We start from the raw sequence: 21,150 nt of genomic DNA, 5'->3' as shown, positions 1-21,150 counted from the left end.
CCTCAGGCTCCCTGGGACACTAACAGACTCCTGAGCGCCCAGGAAAGTACGCCGAGCTCCCTAAGGGCTGCAGCGCGGGGGACCCGGGAGCAGCTCAGAGGGGCTCGGGCGGCGGCTCCACGGAGAGGGGACTGCGCGCCCCCGGAGCAGCTCCGAGGCGGCTCCAGCAGAGGAAGAGGCTCCGTGCGGAGGGGGCTGCGCGGCTCCGGGAGCAGCTCGGAGGGGCTCAGGCCGGGGCTCCGTTGAGGGGGCTGCGCGTGGGACCACGAATCCAACAGCGCAGGCCCGGGAGCCCAGGGCGCGGGGACACAGCTCAGGATGCGGCCTTCCCCACGGGACAGGCAGAGGCCGGAAGGGCCCAGGACCACAAGGACGTTCCTGCCCTGAGCTGAGCAGATAAGCGGCCCCGCCCCCGGAACCTCCAGGCCCTGCAGACAGAGAGCTCCATAGTTAACTGTGGGAGCTGAATCCAGGGCTCCGGAGCTGGCCCCTCCACTGGGGTTGTTCCTCCTGGGGCCTCACGGGGTAAACAACCCCCACTGAGCCCTGCACCAGGCAGGGGGAAGAGCAGCTCCCCCAAGTGCTAACACCTGAAAATCAGCACAACAGGCCCCTCCCCCAGAAGACCAGCTAGAAGGACAAGTTCCAGGGGAAGTCAAGGGACTTAAAGTATACAGAAACAGAAGATACTCCCCCCTGTTTTTTGTTTGGTTGGTTTTTTTTTTTTTTTTTTGCTTTTTGATTTCTGTTTGCTTCCCCCACCCTTTTTTCCCTTTCTTTCTTTTTCTTTCTCTTTTTCTTCTCTTTTTTTTTCTTTTTTCTTTTTCTCTTTTTCTCTTTTCTTTCCTTCTTTGTCTCCTCTCTTTTTATCCTTTTCCCAATACAACTTGTTTTTGGCCACTCTGCACTGAGCAAAATGACTAGAAGGAAAACCTCACCTCAAAAGAAAGAATCAGAAACAGTCCTCTCTCCCACAGAGTTACAAAATCTGGATTACAATTCAATGTCAGAAAGCCAATTCAGAAGCACAATTATACAGCTACTGGTGGCTCTAGACAAAAAGCATAAAGGACTCAAGAGACTTCATGACTGCAGAATTTAGATCCAATCAGGCAGAAATTAAAAATCAATTGAATGAGATGCAATCCAAACTAGAAGTCCTAACAACGAGGGTTAACGAGATGGAAGAACAAGTGAGTGACATAGAAGACAAGTTGATGGCAAAGAGGGAAACTGAGGAAAAAAGAGACAAACAAAAGACCATGAAGATAGATTAAGGGAAATAAACGACAGCCTGAGGAAGAAAAACCTACGTTTAATTGGGGTTCCCAAGGGTGCCGAAAGGGAAAGAGGGCCAGAATATGTATTTGAACAAATCCTAGCTGAAAACTTTCTTAATCTAGGAAGGGAAACAGGCATTCAGATCCAAGAGATAGATTCCCCCCCTAAAATTAATAAAAACTGTTCAACACCTCGACATTTAATAGTGAAACTTGCAAATTCCAAAGATAAAGAGAAGATCCTTAAAGCAGCAAGAGACAAAAAATCCCTGACTTTTATGGGGAGGAGTATTAGGGTAACAGCAGACCTCTCCACAGAGACCTGGCAGGCCAGAAAGGACTGGAAAGATATATTCAGGGACCTAAATGAGAAGAACATGCAACCAAGAATACTTTATCCAGCAAGGCTCTCATTCAAAATGGAAGGAGAGATAAAGAGCTTCCAAGACCGGCAGGAACTGAAAGAATATGTGACCTCCAAACCAGCTCTGCAATAAATTTTAAGGGGGACTCTTAAAATTCCCTTTAAGAAGAAGTTCAGTGGAACAATCCACAAAAACAAAGACTGAATAGATATCATGATGACACTAAACTCATATCTGTCAATAGTAACTCTGAACGTGAACAGGCTTAATGACCTCATCAAAAGGCGCAGGGTTTCAGACTGGATAAAAAAGCAGGACCCATCTATTTGCTGTCTACAAGAGACTCATTTTAGACAGAAGGACACCTACAACCTGAAAATAAAAGGTTGGAGAACCATTTACCATTCAAATGGTCCTCAAAAGAAAGCAGGGGTAGCCATCCTTATATCAGATAAACTAAAATTTACTCCGAAGACTGTAGTGAGAGATGAAAAGGGACACTATATCATACTTAAAGGATCTATCCAACAAGAGGACCTAACAATCCTCAATATATATGCCCCGAATGTGGGAGCTGCCAAATATTTAAATCAATTAATAACCAAAGTGAAGAAATACTTAGATAATAATACACTTATGCTTGGTGACTTCAATCTAGCTCTTTCTACCCTTGATAGGTCTTCTAAGCACAACATCTCCAAAGAAACAAGAGCTTTAAATGATACACTGGACCAGATGGATTTCACAGATATCTACAGAACTTTACATCCAAATTCAACTGAATACATTCTTCTCAAGTGTACATGGAACTTTTTCCAGAATAGACCACATACTGGGTCACAAATCGAGTCTGAAATGATACCAAAAGATTGGGATCGTCCCCTGCATATTCTCAGACCATAATGCCTTGAAATTAGAACTAAATCACAACAAGAAGTTTGGAAGGACCTCAAATACGTGGAGGTTAAGGACCATCCTGCTAAAAGATGAAAGGGTCAACCAGGAAATTAAGGAAGAATTAAAAAGATTCATGGAAACTAATGAGAATGAAGATACAACCGTTCAAAATCTTTGGGATGCAGCAAAAGCAGTCCTAAGGGGGAAATACATTGCAATACAAGCATCCATTCAAAAACTGGAAAGAACTCAAATACAAAAGCTAACCTTACACCTAAAGGAGCTAGAGAAAAAACAGCAAATAGATCCTACACCCAGCAGAAGAAGAGAGTTAATTAAGATTCAAGCAGAACTCAACGAAATCGAGACCAGAAGAACTGTGGAACAGATAAACAAAACCAGGAGTTGGTTCTTTGAAAGAATTGAATTAATAAGATAGATAAACTATTAGCCAGCCTTATTAAAAAAGAGAGAAGACTCAAATTAATAAAATCATGAATGAGAAAGGAGAGATCACTACTAACACCAAGGAAATACAAACGATTTTAAAAACATATTATGAACAGCTATACGCCAATAAATTAGGCAATCTAGAAGAAATGGATGCATTCCTGGAAAGCCACAAACTAACAAAACTGGAACAGGAAGAAATAGAAAACCTGAACAGGCCAATAACCAGGGAGGAAATTGAAGCAGTCATCCAAAACCTCCCAAGACACAAAAGTCCAGGGCCAGATGGCTTCCCAGGGGAATTCTATCAAACGTTTAAAGAAGAAACCATACCTATTCTCCTAAAGCTGTTTGGAAAGATAGAAAGAGATGGAGTACTTCCAAATTCGTTCTATGAGGCCAGCATCACCTTAATTCAAAAACCAGACAAAGACCCCACCAAAAAGGAGAATTACAGACCAATATCCCTGATGAACATGGATGCAAAAATTCTCAACAAGATACTAGCCAATAGGATCCAACAGTACATTAAGAAAATTATTCACCATGACCAAGTAGGATTTATCCCCGGGACACAAGGCTGGCTCAACACTCGTAAAACAATCAATGTGATTCATCATATCAGCAAGAGAAAAACCAAGAACCATATGATCCTCTCATTAGATGCAGAGAAAGCATTTGACAAAATACAGCATCCATTCCTGATCAAAACTCTTCAGAGTGTAGGGATAGAGGGAACATTCCTCAACATCTTAGAAGCCATCTATGAAAAGCCCACAGCAAATATCATTCTCAATGGGGAAGCACTGGGAGACTTTCCCCTAAGATCAGGAACAAGACAGGGATGTCCACTCTCACCACTGCTATTCAATATAGTACTGGAAGTCCTGGCCTCAGCAATCAGACAACAAGAAGACATCAAAGGCATTCAAATTGGCAAAGAAGAAGTCAAACTCTCCCTCTTTGCCGATGACATGATACTCTACATAGAAAACCCAAAAGCCTCCACCCCAAGATTGCTAGAACTCATACAGCAATTTGGTAGCGTGGCAGGATACAAAATCAATGCCCAGAAATCAATGGCATTTCTATACGCTAACAATGAGACTGAAGAAAGAGAAATGAAGGAGTCAATCCCATTTACAATTGCACCCAAAAGCATAAGATACCTAGGAATAAACCTAACCAAAGAGGTAAAGGATCTATACCCTAAAAACTATAGAACACTTCTGAAAGAAATTGAGGAAGACACAAAGAGATGGAAAAAATATTCCATGCTCATGGATCGGCAGAATTAATATTGTGAAAATGTCGATGTTACCCAGGGCAATTTACACGTTTAATGCAATCCCTATCAAAATACCATGGACTTTCTTCAGAGAGTTAGAACAAATTATTTTAAGATTTGTGTGGAATCAGAAAAGACCCCGAATAGCCAGGGGAATTTTAAAAAAGAAAACCATATCTGGGGGCATCACAATGCCAGATTTCAGGTTGTACTACAAAGCTGTGGTCATCAAGACAGTGTGGTACTGGCACAAAAACAGACACATAGATCAGTGGAACAGAATAGAGAATCCAGAAGTGGACCCTGAACTTTATGGGCAACTAATATTCGATAAAGGAGGAAAGACTATCCATTGGAAGAAAGACAGTCTCTTCAATAAATGGTGCTGGGAAAATTGGACATCCACATGCAGAAGAACGAAACTAGACCACTCTCTTTCACCATACACCAAGATAAACTCAAAATGGATGAAAGATCTAAATGTGAGACAAGATTCCATCAAAATCCTAGAGAAGAACACAGGCAACACCCTTTTTGAACTCGGCCATAGTAACTTCTTGCAAGATACATCCACGAAGGCAAATGAAACAAAAGCAAAAATGAACTATTGGGACTTCATCAAGATAAGAAGCTTTTGCACAGCAAAGGATACAGTCAACAAAACTCAAAGACAACCTACAGAATGGGAGAAGATATTTGCAAATGACATATCAGATAAAGGGCTAGTTTCCAAGATCTATAAAGAACTTATTAAACTCAACACCAAAGAAACAAACAGTCCAATCATGACATGGGCAAAAGACATGAAGAGAAATCTCACAGAGGAAGACATAGACATGGCCAACATGCACATGAGAAAATGCTCTGCATCACTTGCCATCAGGGAAATACAAATCAAAACCACAATGAGATACCACCTCACAGCAGTGAGAATGGGGAAAATTAACAAGGCAGGAAACCACAAATGTTGGAGAGGATGTGGAGAAAAGGGAACCCTCTTACACTGTTGGTGGGAATGTGAAGGTGCAACCACTCTGGAAAACTGTGTGGAGGTTCCTCAAAGAGTTAAAAATAGACCTGCCCTACGACCCAGCAATTGCACTGTTGGGGATTTATCCCAAAGATTTAGATGCAATGAAACGCCGGGACACCTGCACCCCGATGTTTATAGCAGCAATGTCCACAATAGCCAAACTGTGGAAGGAGCCTCGGTGTCCATCGAAAGATGAATGGATAAAGAAGATGTGGTTTATGTATACAATGGATTACTCAGCCATTAGAAACGACAAATACCCACCATTTGCTTCAACGTGGATGGAACTGGAGGGTATTATGCTGCGTGAAATGAGTCAATCGGAGAAGGACAAACATTATATGTTCTCATTCATTTGGGGAATATAAATAATATTGAAAGGGAATAGAAGGGAAGGGAGAAGAAATGGGTAAGAAATATCAGAAAGGGAGACAGAACATAAAGACTCCTAACTCTGGGAAACTAACTAGGGGTGGTGGAAGGGGAGGAGGGCGGGAGGGGGGGGTGAATGGGTGACGGGCACTGAGGGGGGCACTTGGTGGGATGAGCACTGGGTGTTATTCTATATGTTGGCAAATTGAACACCAATAAAAAATAAATTTATTATTAAAAAATAAATAAATTTGTAGTTTTGACTATTTAAAAAAAAATGTTGCCATAGCAACCTGTGTTGCAAAGGCCCCCCAGTGGGACATCACTGGAACAGCTGGTGACATTTGAACACAGTGTGTTAGATATGAGAACCATATCAACGTGAAAGTTCCCAATTGTGATAACAGCAGTGGGTTATACAAGAGAATACTGGTTTTTAGAAAATATATGGTGATGTGTTAATGGGTGAAGGAACATTGTGCCTCCAGTCTTAAATGGTTCAGAATAAATGGATTTAAATATAAGTATATGCATATAGATAATAAATAGATGTAGACACAGAACATGACAAACCAAACGGGGTGAAATGCAACCAACTCGTGAATCTGGGGAGAGTCTATCGAAGCTTCTGGTATTAATCTTGAAATTTTCTATAAATCTGAAACTATATCAAAATTAAAAATTATTAAAACAAAAAATAAAATGTAAGTCTAAGTAAAATGTAAAAGGTTAACTTACACACCAGATCTTAATCCCTAGAGCAACTATTAAACTAAAAAAATAGATTAAGGAGATATTGTCAAAAAATAAATATGTTAAAAAAATAAAAATAAATATGTTGAGGGGCACTTGAGTGGCTCAGTTGGTTAAGCAGCCGACTTTGGCTCAGGTCTGACTTGGGCTCAGGTCACAATCCTGGACTATTGGGCTCCCTGCTGGGCAGGGAGTGCTTCTCCCTTTCCTTCTGTCTGCTACTCACCCACTCTTTCTCTCTTGCTCTCTCTCTCTAACAAATAAATATTTTTAAAAGTATGTTGAAAATAGAATATTTAAATTGCAACTGCATTTCCTATGTAAGACTCATGCATTCAAAACTACAATATTCCTGAGAGAGATTTTAAAAGACCAAAATAAATTGAGAGAGATATCATGTTCGTGAATTGGAAGACTCAATATTGTTAGTATTTCAATGATCCACAGATTCAGTTCAATCCCAAAGAAAATTCCCGCAGGCTATTATGTAGAAACTGACAAGCTGATGCTAAAATTTACATGAAGATATCAAGGACCCAGAATAGCCAAAACATTATGAAAAGGAAGAACAAAGTTGGAAGATTCATACCACTTCATCTGAACATTTAATGTAAGGCTTTAGTAATTAAGAAGTGTGGTATAGGCGTGTAGACCTGTGGCTCAACTGTTTTCAACAAGGGGCCCAGGTAAACTGATAGAGGAAATACAGTCTTTTCAAAAATGCTGCTGGAATAACTGAATATGCACACACACACACAAAAGAACATTGAGGGGCACCTGGGTGGCTGAGTCCATTAAGTAAGCATCTGCCTTTGACTCAGGTCATGATCGCAGTGTCCTGGGATCAAGCCCTGCATCAGGCTGCTTGGTGGGGAGCCGGCTTCTCCCTTTCCCTGCCACTCCCACTGCTTGTGGGCACGCACGCATGCACATGCTCTCTCTTTCTCTCTGTGTCAAACGGATAAATAATCTTAAAAAAAAGAACACTGATCCTTACCTCACACCTGGTAAGAAATACTTCTCTCGTTATGTCCATTGGCCTAAATATAAGAGCTAAAATTGTAAATCTTCTGAATGAAATCATATGAGAAGCTCTTTGTTACCATCGATTAGAGAATTGTTTAATAGGGCACAAAAGGCATGAATCATAAAAGAAAAGCTTGATAAATAGGGCATTATCAAAAGAATGTCTTTTTTTGAAAGACATTATTAAAAACAAACCACAGCTTGGGAGTAAAATGTGGAAAACACGGCGCTGATAAAAGACTTGCATCCAGAATATATGAAGAACTCTTAAACATTGCATAGCAACAAAAATGGCAAAACATTATGGCAAACAGTTCACCCAAGATATGCAGATGGCAAATAGGCACATGAAAAGACGCTAAACATTAGTTATTGAAGAAATGCAAATTAAAATCAAAATGAGATGCTCCAACACAGCTACTAGAAAGACTAACCATGTTCGTAATACCAAGAGCTAGCAAGGATGTAAAACACCTAGAACTCCCATGTTGTTGTTGGTCGACAAAAATGGTCAGCCATGCAGGGAACTGGTGTGATGATGTCTTGTGAAGTTAAACATACATTTACCATAAGACCAAACAATCCCAGTCAAGAATATTTACCCAAGAAGATGAAAACATGTCCAAACAGCTGAACATGAAGGTTCATACAGGCTTCCTTTAGTAACCAAAAATTTTAAAAAATTCTAAAGTGTGTAAACTGCTTAATAAAACAAACAGATATAACATTATTCACCTTTGAAAAGGACAAAATGCTGATAATACATCAAACATGGATGAACTTAAAAGTCATTAAGGTAAGTGAAAAAAGCAACACACATAAGGTTATTTACCGTAAGAGGCACTTATAAGGTATTACAGAAAGGATAAAACTAGAAGAATAGAAATGACAAGTGTCCAAATCCCAGATATGAGAGAAAGAAGTTGAATTACAACAGGGCAAAGAGATCCCTTAGGGGAATGCAAAGGTCCAATATATTGAACCTGGTGGTATTACAAGACTAACACTTTCTCAATATACAAAACTGTATACCTAACAATGGTGAACTTCAAAAAATATAAATTATACCTCAATAAGCTCACTTAAAAAAACAAGAGTCACATCACCATAAATATAAAACGAAAATATGTGAGTAATACACATGGGGATTATGTTAAAACTTTATCACATACAACCAAATACCATATGATGCTACTTATGAATTTCCTTTAATTAAAATACCTATTAAGCATTAAGGACAAACAATATTAACAAGTAGTGACCTCTAGTTAATGACAGGCCTGTGGAAGTATTTCGGGGTGAAGTGTACTGATCTCCGAAACTTACTATGAAACTCATCACAAAAAGAAAAGGGACTGGGCAGCCCCGGTGGCGCAGCGGCTTAGCACCGCCTAAGCCCGGGGTGTGGTCCTGGAGACCCCGGGTGGGGTCCCGCGTCGGGCTCTTTGCATGGAGCCAGCTTCTCCCTCTGCCTGTGTCTCTGCCTCTCTCTCTGTGTCTCTATGAATAAATAGATAAAATCTTAAAAAAAAGGGACTGATGGAAGGACAGAGGAATTAGTAGTACACAGACAAACAGAAGAAAAAGCAAATACAGCAAAATGTACATTGTAGCATCTAGGGGGAATTCTATGGGTGTTCAAACTATAATTCTTTCACTTGTTTGGCATGAAAATTTTTATAATAAAATGTTGGGGGGGAAACTAAATAAAGAACAGCAGAGTAAACCCAAAGTAAGTAGAAAAAAGGAAATAAAGGTAAAAGAGAAGTGAACAAAACAGAAAACAAAACACAGGGAAAATGCAGAAAGGCAAAGACCTTTCTCTGAAGAGCTCAACAACCTTCTGATGAACTTCAGACTTCACACTACTACATGGGACAATTCATTTTTAAAAAAATATTTTATTTATTTTTTCATGAGAGACAGAGAGAGAGAGAGAGAGAGAGAGGGGCAGAGACACAGGCAGAGGGAGAAGCAGGCTCCATGCAGGGAGCCCGATGTGGGACTCGATCCCGGGACTCCAGGATCACGCCCCTGGGCCGAAGGCAGGCGCTAAACCACTGAGCTACCCAGGGCTCCCCCATGACTGGAAAATTCAGGTTATAGTGAGGCCACTCTTGAGACTAACCATTCCTAGAAGATTTATCTCAGAAAAACCAGAGAATTTTTTTTAGGATTTATTTATTTGAGAGAGAGACAGAGAACGAGCAGGGAGAGTGGGAGGGGGAGAGGAAGACGAACAGGTGCCCAGCTGAGTGCACAGCCTGACATAGGGCTCAATTCCAAGACCCTAAAATCATGACCTGAGCCAAAATCAAGAGCCCAACCAACTGAGGCACCCAGAGGCGCCATTAGAACAACTAGAGAATTTATGGGACCTGCCAGAAACTTCCTCCAGGGCCCAGGGGAATAAGCAGTCCCGAAGTAGCCTGAAGTCTCGAACAATGGGGAAAGGGAAAACAAGGGAGTCCAGTAGTGAGTCCACGTGCTCCTGTCTTCCCACCCCACCTGATCCCATGCCCCTGGGTGAGGCCTGGCCATGTCTCCCTGTGCCTTTGAACCCTTGTCAGGGGATACTGAAACCAGTGGATCTCAACTGGACATGGGCATCAGAACTGTCTGGAGCGTCACTCAAAATACACAGAACCAGTACCACCCGAGGCTTTCTGAAACCATTTCCACATGGTGGTGGGCCTACGCGTGAGTATCGTGAGGGGTCCACAGGTCACTATGTGATACACCTTGGGGTAACAAAGACTGTATTAAGAAATATTTTATTGTCAACAACAAAAACAGTGATAGCATCTACTGAAAGCTCCCAGGGTGCCAGGCACCCTTCTTGGTGCTTTACATTCATCCACTCATGAAATTCTAACAATCCTGTAAGTTCTAGCATGAGCCCCATTCTACAAACAGGGAAAAAAAAAAAAAAAAAAAAAGAGACTCTGAGTCAAGTGCACAGAGGGACAGCTAGTGAGCAAAGAAGCCAGAAATCAAATCCAGGCTCTGAGCTCCAAAGCCCAAGCTGCTGACCGCTGGCTGCAGATGGACACAGAACCTCATTCCTCTGCTCTTCTCCAAAAGGAAAAAATACTTACCGAATGTTCCCACACCTGGATGGGTAAGAATGAGATGCAGGTACTCTCTAGGGCTCTGTGTTCCAGGCAGAAAATCAGCCAGAGACACATAGCTCCGTTTAAAAGAAGCTACCAGATGGAATGCAGGCACAGAAGCTCAGCTCTATTGGGCTGCCTCTTTTGGCTGAGGTCATGATCTCAAGATCGTGATAGAAAGCCTGAGTCAGGCTCCACACTCAGTGTAGAGTCCACCTGAGATTCTCTCTCCCTCTCCTCCTATGCCTCTGCCCCCTCCCCTTGCTTGCTCTCTCTAAATAAATAATATATAAAATCTTCAAAAAAAAAAAAAAGCACCTTAGATATACTGGTTACCCTTATAAATGTAACAGGAAAACTACAAATAACAACTTAACAGACATTGCGAAGATCTGAGGAGAAGGCCACGGTGTAACTGAGCTAAATCCTCATTTTCCATATAGAGGGGAGATCACATAGAAATCTCCAGAAATGCAGGTGTGAAGGCATTCCCGGGACCCAGGAGGTGACCCTCAGCAGAATTACAAACAGAAACCGAGAGAAGAGGCAGGCAGCCCTTGGAGGTGTGGCTGGGGATGTGCTGACGCGACCCGTCTCCTGTACTGCCCGCGCTGACAATGAGCATGCTCACGGTTACTTTCAGTATGACACAGATTTTCACATAAGGCAACTGGACTCGAGGCAACTGGACTGTGCCTCTGAGTTTGCGCTTCCTCCTCCCAGGGCACCACTGAACTGAGAATGGGACTCGGACATTTCAATACCTGGAAAGCCCTGGAGGCAGGGAAAAGTATGCCACGGGGAGAGCAAAAAGCCTGAGGAATCTGTGCAAGGCAGCAGTGGGTATGAGGTTGACGGAGCAATGAAGAGGACGCCGTACCCCCACACAGCCCTGGGAGAAGCTACAGGGAGGTGGGTGAGGGCCAGCCCAGGGAGGCCCTGAGGAAGAGGGTGCACAGCCCAGCAGAGGAGGGCTCTGGGGCAGCCGTCCGGGAGACACGAGGGGTCGTGGCCGGGCCAGAGTGCAGTAGAGCCAGGGCTCTGCAGCTAAACTCCAAACCCCCGTGCAGAGCGGATTCACATGTGTAAGCTGAGGTGGCCCCCGAGAGCCTGCTTAGAGCCGGGGCTGCAGGTCACAGAGCACACCCGGTAGTCCCAGGGCTCTAGACAGATGTCTTCGGACAGGCCCACAGAGACGCCACTGTGAGTGCGCAAGGAACGGGGGCAGACCGGCATCTGAAGAGCATGTGGAGCGCTCGAGGGACCCAGACCAACCAAACCCACGACCAAGGCAAAGAGCAGCTGTGCCCAGGATGGCGGCCAAGCTCCGTGAAGCAGGCTGCCTGGGAGTAACGTCCTGTCTAGGTCCCTTGTGTTCTGAGTAGACACAGAGAGGACACAGAAGACAAAAATGGGTGAGTGGGAGGGAGGCATGGGTAAGAGCTGGAATCTGACATCAGGTGGAGAGTCCAGTCACGTCTGGAAGAGACTGAGGACCTGAGAAGAGAGGACACGGTCCCGGGAAGGCAGACGCTGACGAGCACGACACGGGCGCAGAGAAGAGCATGGCGGCCGCCTGGCCTGGCAGAGCCAGAGGGTGCCAGCAACGCTTTAGGGCCACACCAACCCCGACAAGTCAGGCAGGATAACTTCCCTGAGGCTGAAGAAACTCTGAGCATCAGATGTAAGAGGCCCACAGCATGACAAATAAAGGGGAAGCCTCACCCCTACAGCCGTGCCTCTTCTGAGGAAAAAGCCAATGCCCAGGGGAGGAGAAACACCCTGAAACCTTCCAGAAAGGAGGGGGAGCGGGAAAGAGGGAAGGCTCAGGGTACTGGCAGGTAGAGATGGCATCTGACAGCAGCAGTGGCCACACTGTCTGAACCCCAGGAGGGTGGCAGGTGCAGGCGGCTCCTGGATATGACGGCGGCTCGTTTCCTCGAACCCAAGTCGTGTCCCCGAGTCCAGGGGCGCCGAGAAGAGCTCCCAGGCATGGCCCTGACACCCAGCTCTCGCTCACCTCCTAGGTCCCCTGGCCTGGCCTGACTGGCCCAGCGCCCGCTCACCTGGATACTTCCACGTTGGCGTCTCTCCCTCTGTCATGCCGGCCTCCTCTCCTCGTCCCAATCTGAGGACCACATCTGGTTTGGCACCTAGGTATCCTGAGGACGGGAAATGACACAGGAGGTCGTTATCAACGCCAGAGGCGTTCCAGAACCGAGACCTAGCCTTGCCAACTGCAGAGGGTCCAGCCTCGAAGCCTGCCCCATGAGGAGAGCCCTTTGCCCCTCAGCCCAGAACATTCACAGAGGAGTGCAAGCCATACATATCCCGGGGCGGGGTGGGGGGAGGTGTTTGCAATCGGGACTGTGACTTCTCAGCAGGGAGCCTTGGGCTTCACAAGCCCCAGAGTGGGTGACACGAGTGGGCTGTGTTCCGGTCACACTGTGGACCGCCCTCACCCACGGACACCAGGTGGCTGTAGTTCTCCAGCATGACATCCCTGTAGAGGTTCTTCTGAGCCGAGTCCAGTTGCTGCCACTCCTCCAGGGTGAAGTCCACACACACATCCCTGAAGGTCAACAATTCCTGCAACAGCACAGGCCTCATTAGCCCAGAGGGATGGGCTTGGGGAACGGACGGTACGTCCCATCCTAAGTCTTCCACAGGTAGAAGAGACTCAATATGGCTCCCACCCCAGGAGACCCCGACAGATGAGGACAGATTGGCTTTACACAGAGCGGAAAGTCGCCTGCCCAGGGTCACACAGCTCCGATACAGGGATCAGAACACGTGTGCTCTGCCTTCCGCACCCACGTGTTTCAACACGACACTGCACCGCCTTTCTCTACATAACTGTTCTTTGCCAGTCACTACGCAATTTGAGACCATGTAGTGCACGGAGTGTTTCTGTAACCAAAGTTATCGTAAACTTTATAAAGAAACAGAATAGGTGTCAAAAGTATCTTCCTCTGGAAATGCAGTCTTTCGGCTCACTGACTGAACACAGACCAAGCTGGTACGGCCAGAGGATATAAAGGTTGATAAAAACAAGCACACACCTTCTGAACGGAAGGAGCTTCCACCTAGTAGAGGGAGGAACACAACACTTACAAACTCACCTATGAAAGGGAGGGAGGGCGGCGGGGGTGCGGAGGGGGGCTGTCCGAGGGCGGTGCAGATGCAGCACAGGGAACAGAGAATAGAAGGAAGTCGGTTCCGCTTGGGGCTGGCAGAGAAGGCTTCGCGGGGACACAGAGCTATGACAACGGTTCTAAACACAGCGCCTCCGTCAGGACTAGGACGTAACAGAAAGTATATACAGGCCTTGCTCTAGGTCCCTGTTGCAGAGCTCCTGAAACCCTTATAAATCCCCAAGTGAGAAGAATACAAGGAGCACCTCATGTTCTAATGAGGTGACTCTAGTTGAGCTGACGGGCTGGTGACCAGAAAGGCCAAGCTGTGATTGGAAGCTCTGGATTTTAAGCCCCACTCACCTTTCTCCAGATTTGGGAGGGGGGGAGCTGGAGGTGGAGTTAACAATTGATCGTACTTGTGCTCTGAAGCCTCCATAAAGTCTCAATAGCGTGGGATTCGGGGAGCTTCCAGGTGGGTGAACACATCTATATACCGGGAGGATGATGCTTGCCAGTCCATGGGGACAGAAGCTCTCGAGCTCAGGGCCCTCCCAGGCTTGCCCTATATATCTGTTCATCTGGCCATTCATGCGGGTCCTTCATCGTGTCCTTTAATGAACTAGTAAATGTAAGTAACTGTGCCCCCGAGTCCTGCGAGCCACTCTAGCAAGTAATCAAATCCAAGGAGGGGATCACTGGTCCCTCTCATCTATAGCGTGCTGCTTGAAAGCCTGTGCCTGGTGCTGGCATCTGATGGGGCATGTGGGGGGGGTGGTAGTCTGGTGGGACCGAACCCTCGACCTGTGGGATGTGATCTAGGATCTCTCTCCAGAGAGATGGTGTCAATACTGAGTTCGGGGCAGGACGCCCAGCTGCTGTGGCAGAGAGCTGTGTGGGGGTGGGGCAAACCTTCGACACCTCTGGGGAGAAAGTGTTCCGTGTGAGCGTGGAGGAGACACACGGGAGAAAGATAGGCAGGAAAGACACAGTGGGAAGAACCGGGCTGTTTCCAGGACTGCGACGGCTGCGTTGGGTTTTTCCTTCACAGTCCTCAGACTGCTGATTGTGGCTACTCCATCACGAAAGGGAACAGGAAGCAGGAGGGTGGGAGTCTGACCCGGTCAGCAGACTGAGGTAGAGAAGGAAAGGTCTTGTCAGCACCACACAGAAGCTCAGAAGTTTCTGAGTGGCCAGATTCCCACCAGAGAGAGAGAGAGGGAGGAAGAGAGAGAGAGAGAGCGCGCGCGCGCGCAATACTCCAACCCTTTACGCTCTGGATCTCCTCCTGTCCCACCCACACTGGCCGGTCTTTGATCTGGGGGATGTGTGGCACCCGCAGGGCCCCAACAGGCCACACGTGGCAGCAGTTCACTCAGCCCAGCAGACCGACACACGCCAGGCCACACCCTGTGCACAGGGGCAGTGACAGGCATGTGTTGCCAGCAGGAGGAGTTCTCAGAGCAGCCCACCCCTGCTCACCCTTCCCAAGTGACAAGTCAGGTGTTAGGGACCATGACCACACTGGTGAGCACAGGGCAACACCTGGCTCAGTGGCCATCTGCTGTCAAAATTCAAGATGCACATCGCCGCTGACCTAGAATCCTCACGTCTAATAAGCTACCTTGCAGACCAGACATGCTTGCGAGGAACAAACTGAAAACGTACACGGGGAAGTACTGCTGCACCGTTTATGACATCAAAAGACCAGGGTATCCTCGATGTACATCCCTGGCAGAAGGGTTAAGACATACTGGTATTTCCAGCCAGTGGAATATCGCATAGCCATTTTTGGAAATGGGGTACCACGCGCCGGTGATTTAGCCCTCCGGGGAACAGCTGGCAAGGTCTGTAGAAACTCTTCATTCTTAGGAGTCTCTCATGGAAAGGGAGGTGGGCGGGGGGTGGGGGTGACTGAGTGACGGGCACTGAGGGGGGGCACTTGATGGGATGAGCACTGGGTGTTATGCTATATGTTGGCAAATTGAACTCCAATAAAAAAAATAATAAAATAAAATAAAATATTAAAAAAAAGAAACTCTTCATTGTCACCACAAGGGGGAGTGGGTGGGGACACTGACATCAAGACAATCCAGGGCAGTGACACAGTTAGCTATCCTCCAAGGCACACAACCGCCCTCTACACACAGCCTGACCTGACCCACGTGCCAAGCGTGCCCAACTCTGGGGTTGTCCAGACGCACAATGAAATGGAATGGTCGCGGAAAAGTCCGGAATGTGCTTGAGTCTCACGTGAAGGAAGAAATCTGAAGTAAAGGGCATTCTTACAAGAAAGAGATGTGCATGCGTGATCTCTCCAAGAATGAATGAACGAGGAAGGAGAAGGGGCATGGGGGACACACAAGAATTAGTGTGTACCCTTTGTCAAACAAGGCTTTTGTCTGAATTTTTTTTACCGTATGGACAAATCATTCGGCAGTGCTCAATTCAGCTTATTAACGCCCTATTCAGAACATGTTTCTAGAATCTTGGTATCCGTGTTGTCAAGTGCATCGGGAATGTAACTTACTTTCTGTGACATCTTTATCAAACCTAAGGTGAAGTGGCTTCACAGAACCGACTGGACTCATTTTCGACTTTCAACATCCTGGAAAAGCCGGACACAGGAACTATCTGGTCTCTTTTTTTTTTTTTCACATTCTGGGAAAGGAGTAATCAGTGTAGGATTTGGGACAGCCAATTAAAGTGTGAATACCTTAGACCCAAAATCCAACCTCCAGGTGAGGATACATAACCCCCCCTCCGCCCCCCGCACTGTTGAGCACACACATAAAGAGTCATCCAAGAGGCACCATATACAACAGAAAAAGAACGTTCAAAACCTGAATACGCAAACAGAGCAAGAGTTGGATGATACATCCCTAGCACTGCAGAGTAACGGAAATCATCTTTCTGTGCTGAGGAGGAACACCATCCAGAAAATAACCAGGCAGGAAAAGAAGATGGGAGCGGGGCTCGGATGGCACTTGTGCAAAAACACCCACCCGACACGGCCGACGGACCCGTTCTCAGCAAGTGAACCTGACGGAAATGCAGCCACCCCACACCATCCCGAAACTATTACCAGTGGGGAGTCTGAGGAGAAACGTGGCACCGGGGGCAGAAGGAACAGGGGCATTCGGACTATTCTTTAACGCACAGAATGTCAGGCATGGCTTTCCTTTCGCCATTTTGAACATAATGAAAAAGCAAACAGGTGGAAGGTGGAAATGGAGACACGGGAAGAGCACACGAGTCTATGGACCGGAACGAGCTTCCCCGAGAAGTAAAAGAAAACGGAGGAGGCACGTTTCCCAGAGGAAGAAGTCTGACAAGAATGCTCACTCTCTTGCTGTCTTCTCTTGTTTTATTGTGTTTAGTTTCTATGGGGAGGGGAAGGATCAGGGAAACCATAGGTGGATCAGAGCCTGAAGAGAAAGCAGCCACAGCTGAGGGGAGGGACCGATTTGTTAAGGTTACAGTGCAGATCCCCCAAAGCTGCCTCAAGTCCACTGGAAACAAAGGAGGGGGTAAAGAGGAACTCACCTGGGCCGTGGCCATCTCGGTCTGCCCTGGACAAAGGGCGGAGATCTAGGGAGACAGAATGAGGGGCTCAAGATCAGGGTGCTCAGCCAGGAGACCATCCCCACCAGCCTAATAACAATCACCCTTGCGTCCTGGGGAGAATGACGTGCAAACGTGCCTGGGACCTCCAGCCCGGTCCCTTGGGACGTGGATAAGCCCACGACTTGTGTTTACGGGCTTCCAAAACGAATTTTGTTTCATTTCTCCACATATTTAGAAGCAGATTAAGAAAAAGCAAGTGCAACGCAAGCTCATTTGTTCACCGTTACATGCATACTGATGAGCAGCAGCATACGAGAGCATTTATTAAAATGGCTGACATTGGTTTTCTTGGACGGGGGATTTCACTTTTCTGCTTTTCTTTACTTGCGTTTTTGAACGTGAACATCATTACTCATAAGATGCAAATGAGGAATGATTACACTGAGCCTCGGAGGTGACAGACCCCGAGCAGAGTCTGGGGGACAGTGACATCTGGCTGGCTGTGGTTTGCAGGTGGAGAGAAACCAGGGCTGGAGAAGGGGCAGGGAGGGGAGGCAGGGCGCAGGGAGGGAGGGGAGGAGCCCAGCACTGGTCATTCCACGAGGAGCTGGAAACCACCGACCTTGGCACCCTGCACTGCACACGCTGCCCTTTGCTGGCCCGCCTCCACCGCATTCCTGGTTCCTGACTTCCTCCTTTCCCAGGAGGTCCATTCAACGGCCTGTTCTTCCCTGCTCTGCAGTTTCAAAAGGAGTCTCCGCAAGGAGCTTCTGCACAGAGTAGCTGCTGTCACCACAGCACACACACCCCCCCCTCCCGCCAGGCAGGCAGCCTCGGGACAACAGGGTTCGGCTCCGTGCAGCTTCACAACTCACGCCCTCAGGTCCAATGACAGCAGCACCATAACGAGGTAGCAGAACCAGAAGACGGCGTACCTCCAGACTGATTACAGATTTTGCCAAGTAAAAAAGAAACCGATACAAAACTATTGTACGCTTTAGCCAGACTAGAGGGAAAACCCACATTTCTGCTAGAGGTGGGTGGGATGTTCACACTCTAGGGCTGACGCATTCCAGAAACAGCCAATGGAAAAGAGGGGAGCATTATGTGTGTCTAGCGTCAGGAGACCAGAAACTCTTGTGAGGCTGGCAGTGATCCTCGTGACCCTGCCCCTGCCCGTGCAGGACTGTAGAGGGCCACCTGCCTCCTGGCAGCATCCCTCCATCCACCTGTACACATCACCTCTCTCCTCTGATGGGGTTCAACTGCCCACCGTCACATGCTGAGCATGCTCTCTCCCAGGGGGAGCAGGGACAGGGGCCACTCCAGGTCTAGCTTTTCTTGGATCGGCTGTCCTTCAGCCTTCACCCTCTGCCCTACGGTCCGGGTCTGTCCTGTGAGCCTGTACTCCCCACTCTGGGTTCTGGATCTGTCCTGAGAGCCTGCATCCTCTGCCCTGGGCTCTGGGTCTGGGCTGAAGTTCCTCCTCCTAAGCCTTTCAGAAGAGCTCTCTTGCTCCTAAGGATGCAGGACCAAAGGATTCAGAGACGACAAACGCATCTCAGCTAGGACCATCAACTGCAGCACCCCATCTGTGCCTCTGACGCTGGAACTCACCTTCCGAGGCCTCAGACTGGCTCTTCTGTAGACCAGGAAGCTCAGGTGCAGGTGAGCTGGAATCTGCAGTTGGTGAGCAGTGGTCTCAGCGCTGCAACCTGATCCTGGAAGGAAGGACCAAACAGGAGATGCAATTAGCCACCCCTTCACCCTATGGCGTGAAGTTGAGGAAAACTCAAATGTTCTCCTTTATGGAAGGAAGCACAAGGCCTCGTCTGAGTCTGGAGAGTGACGCTTAGTAGGGCCCCAATTATCACCAGACAAGGACCTGACCACACACTTCCTTCATAAAAGCCCCCCCGCAGCCCCCCCCCCTTCTGAAATGAAACTGCCCTGTCCCTTTCATTCACGGTGAAAATGTCAGTGCCCGCAATATGCCTGTTCTGCGTGTTGCAGACAGGTAGACACATCAGGGAACCAAAGAATCAGAGTTCCCCGCCCTTGTGGTGGAGCTCTATTCTACCAGTGAAGGCAGGCAGCAAGCAGCAAACGCGATCACCTTCGGGAGGGTGGGAGGGAACGTTAGTTAGAAAGGCCTAAGGGCTGGCGGGCGGGTTGGGGCGGGGCGGGGCGGGGCGGGGGTGGTGGCTAGAAGGATCCGCAGGGGTTTACTAGCTGTGTGACTTTGGACAGGATTCCGAGCCTTTCTGTTCTTGCTTTCTCGCGACGAAGATAACGGTAACACCTGCTCACAGGCCATCGCGAAGATGACCGTGACCCCCAAGGGCGCCTTGCACTTACTAGGCCCTCAGCAAAGTCACTGACTGTGTCACTCGGCGTCGCCCGCGACGCGCCGCCCACACTCACCCCTCGGCCCCGGGCCCCCGAGCCCTCAGAGGACGCGAACCCATCACCCCGCCCTCCCCTCCGGCCCGTGTCCGCTCCGCCTCCCCGTACTTGGCTACCAGAACCCGCCAGTCCGGGCGGATAACAACAACCGGCGCGACCTCGCACCGCCCTCGGGTCGGCGGAGCACTTCCGCTCCCGTCGCCCCGCAGCCCGAGGTCGGAGCGCCGCGCACGCGCACGATCGGCTTTGGGAAGGAGAGGGGCGCTGCTGCCAGTGCCCAAGATGGCGCGCGTCGCGGGCAGCGATTCTGCCCCGGTTTGTTCGCGCCGCCAACAGCGGTTCGTGCAACCATTTTCGGCGCACATCAGGCCGGCGCGGGGGCCGGGGTGGGGGTGGGGTGGCGTCTCCCGTCGGCGAGGCGCCAGCGGAGGCTGTCAGGGGCCCCGGTCCCACCGCCTTCGAGGCCGAAGCGCCCTCTGTCGCGCCGCTCTGCTGCGCAACCTCCGTCTCCCAAAGCCGCGCTGTCCGCTTCCTTGGGCTCTCAGAATAAGAAACGGTAGTGGCGCCTGCTGCGGTCCTCAGCGGCACATGGGCGCGGCCATCTTGGGGGCGGGGCCGCTCCCTGGGCGCCATATGCTTCCCAGGCCCAGGGGTCAGAGAGCAGGGGTCAGGCCCAGTTGCGGGAAGTGGCCCGGAGGAGGGCTCGGGAGCAAGCTGCAGGGCCACTCCCACGCGCAGACTGAGAAACCCCGATGCCGGATTCTCCTGAAATAAATCCCGTGGCCCCAGTCAGGCATCCCGGGCGTCCGGGGAGACTGTGGTTTTTGCTTTTGGACAACATTGCCTAACGTAAGCAGAGAGTCTTGGTCTCTGCCAGTGGCAGTCGTTGGTAGCTTACACAGTAAGCATACACAGTGGGTAGCATACACAGAAAGCCTGTTAAGTGCCCTTGGGGACAGACTTCTGCTACTTGTCAGGATCTGGGGGAAAGAGGCCAAGTGTGTGCCGCCCTTGTAGGACCAGGCCCTACAAGGGTGCCTGGTCACCCCGCAGAACTCTTCGGGCGGTGCATGGTCGGGTGTCAGCTCAGTTGGCGCCGAGCTCCTCCTGTGCTAGAGCCACAGCAGGTGCCACGCACCGTGGAGAGAAGCATGTGACAAAAACCATCGTGGCATCCATCGTACGTGTATGTGATCTTCCATTTGAACCTACTGCTTTCCCCCCTCTCTTTCCCTTTCCCCTCTGTGAGGGGAAACTTATGTTCCCTGGATGATCGAGATGATTCATAGCCCAGATCTACAGCGCACGGTTCTGGGAAGTGACCGTGCAAGCTTTGTGCTGGCGTCCCGGGAGGGAGAAGAGCCTGTGTTCCCTCAGGCATGCGAGGGGGTATTGCTCTCCGCTGGGAATGAATTCCATAAGTGATGGCCAGGCCGAGAGATACTGCTTCTGCATTTCTAGAGGAG

At 48.4% G+C, this 21,150-nt stretch overlaps 2 protein-coding genes across 20 annotated transcripts in view; one reads left to right on the top strand and one right to left on the bottom strand.

Moving 5' to 3' along the window:
- The window catches only part of KRABD4 (KRAB domain containing 4), a 40,131-nt gene extending 37,606 nt beyond the window's left edge, over window positions 1–2,525 (top strand). Inside the window, exon 6 of the mRNA XM_077888535.1 lies at window positions 2,323–2,525. Within this exon, the coding sequence (XP_077744661.1) occupies window positions 2,323–2,363 (41 nt within the window). The 3' untranslated portion in view covers window positions 2,364–2,525. The remainder of the gene's footprint in view (window positions 1–2,322) is intronic.
- ZNF674 (zinc finger protein 674) overlaps window positions 1–20,291 on the bottom strand; it is a 32,060-nt gene extending 11,769 nt beyond the window's left edge. The window contains exons 1-7 of one of the 19 annotated variants that reach the window (XM_077888463.1): window positions 20,138–20,291; window positions 18,896–18,999; window positions 18,154–18,220; window positions 17,901–18,048; window positions 17,258–17,302; window positions 13,040–13,166; window positions 12,644–12,739 (exon numbers count right to left, since the gene is read on the bottom strand). In XM_077888463.1, the coding sequence (XP_077744589.1) occupies window positions 12,644–12,739; window positions 13,040–13,166; window positions 17,258–17,302; window positions 17,901–18,048; window positions 18,154–18,182 (445 nt within the window). In that variant the 5' untranslated portion in view covers window positions 18,183–18,220; window positions 18,896–18,999; window positions 20,138–20,291. The other 18 variants (XM_077888466.1, XM_077888462.1, XM_077888465.1 and 15 more) reach the window with 18 other exon arrangements.
- Between the last annotated feature and the right edge of the window lie 859 nt (window positions 20,292–21,150).

Source organism: Canis aureus, chromosome X, assembly GCF_053574225.1.
Source record: "Canis aureus isolate CA01 chromosome X, VMU_Caureus_v.1.0, whole genome shotgun sequence".
Classification (NCBI taxonomy): Eukaryota; Metazoa; Chordata; class Mammalia; order Carnivora; family Canidae; genus Canis; species Canis aureus.
Note: the sequence above shows the minus strand (reverse complement) of the source record. Positions and strands in the feature narration are given on the sequence as shown.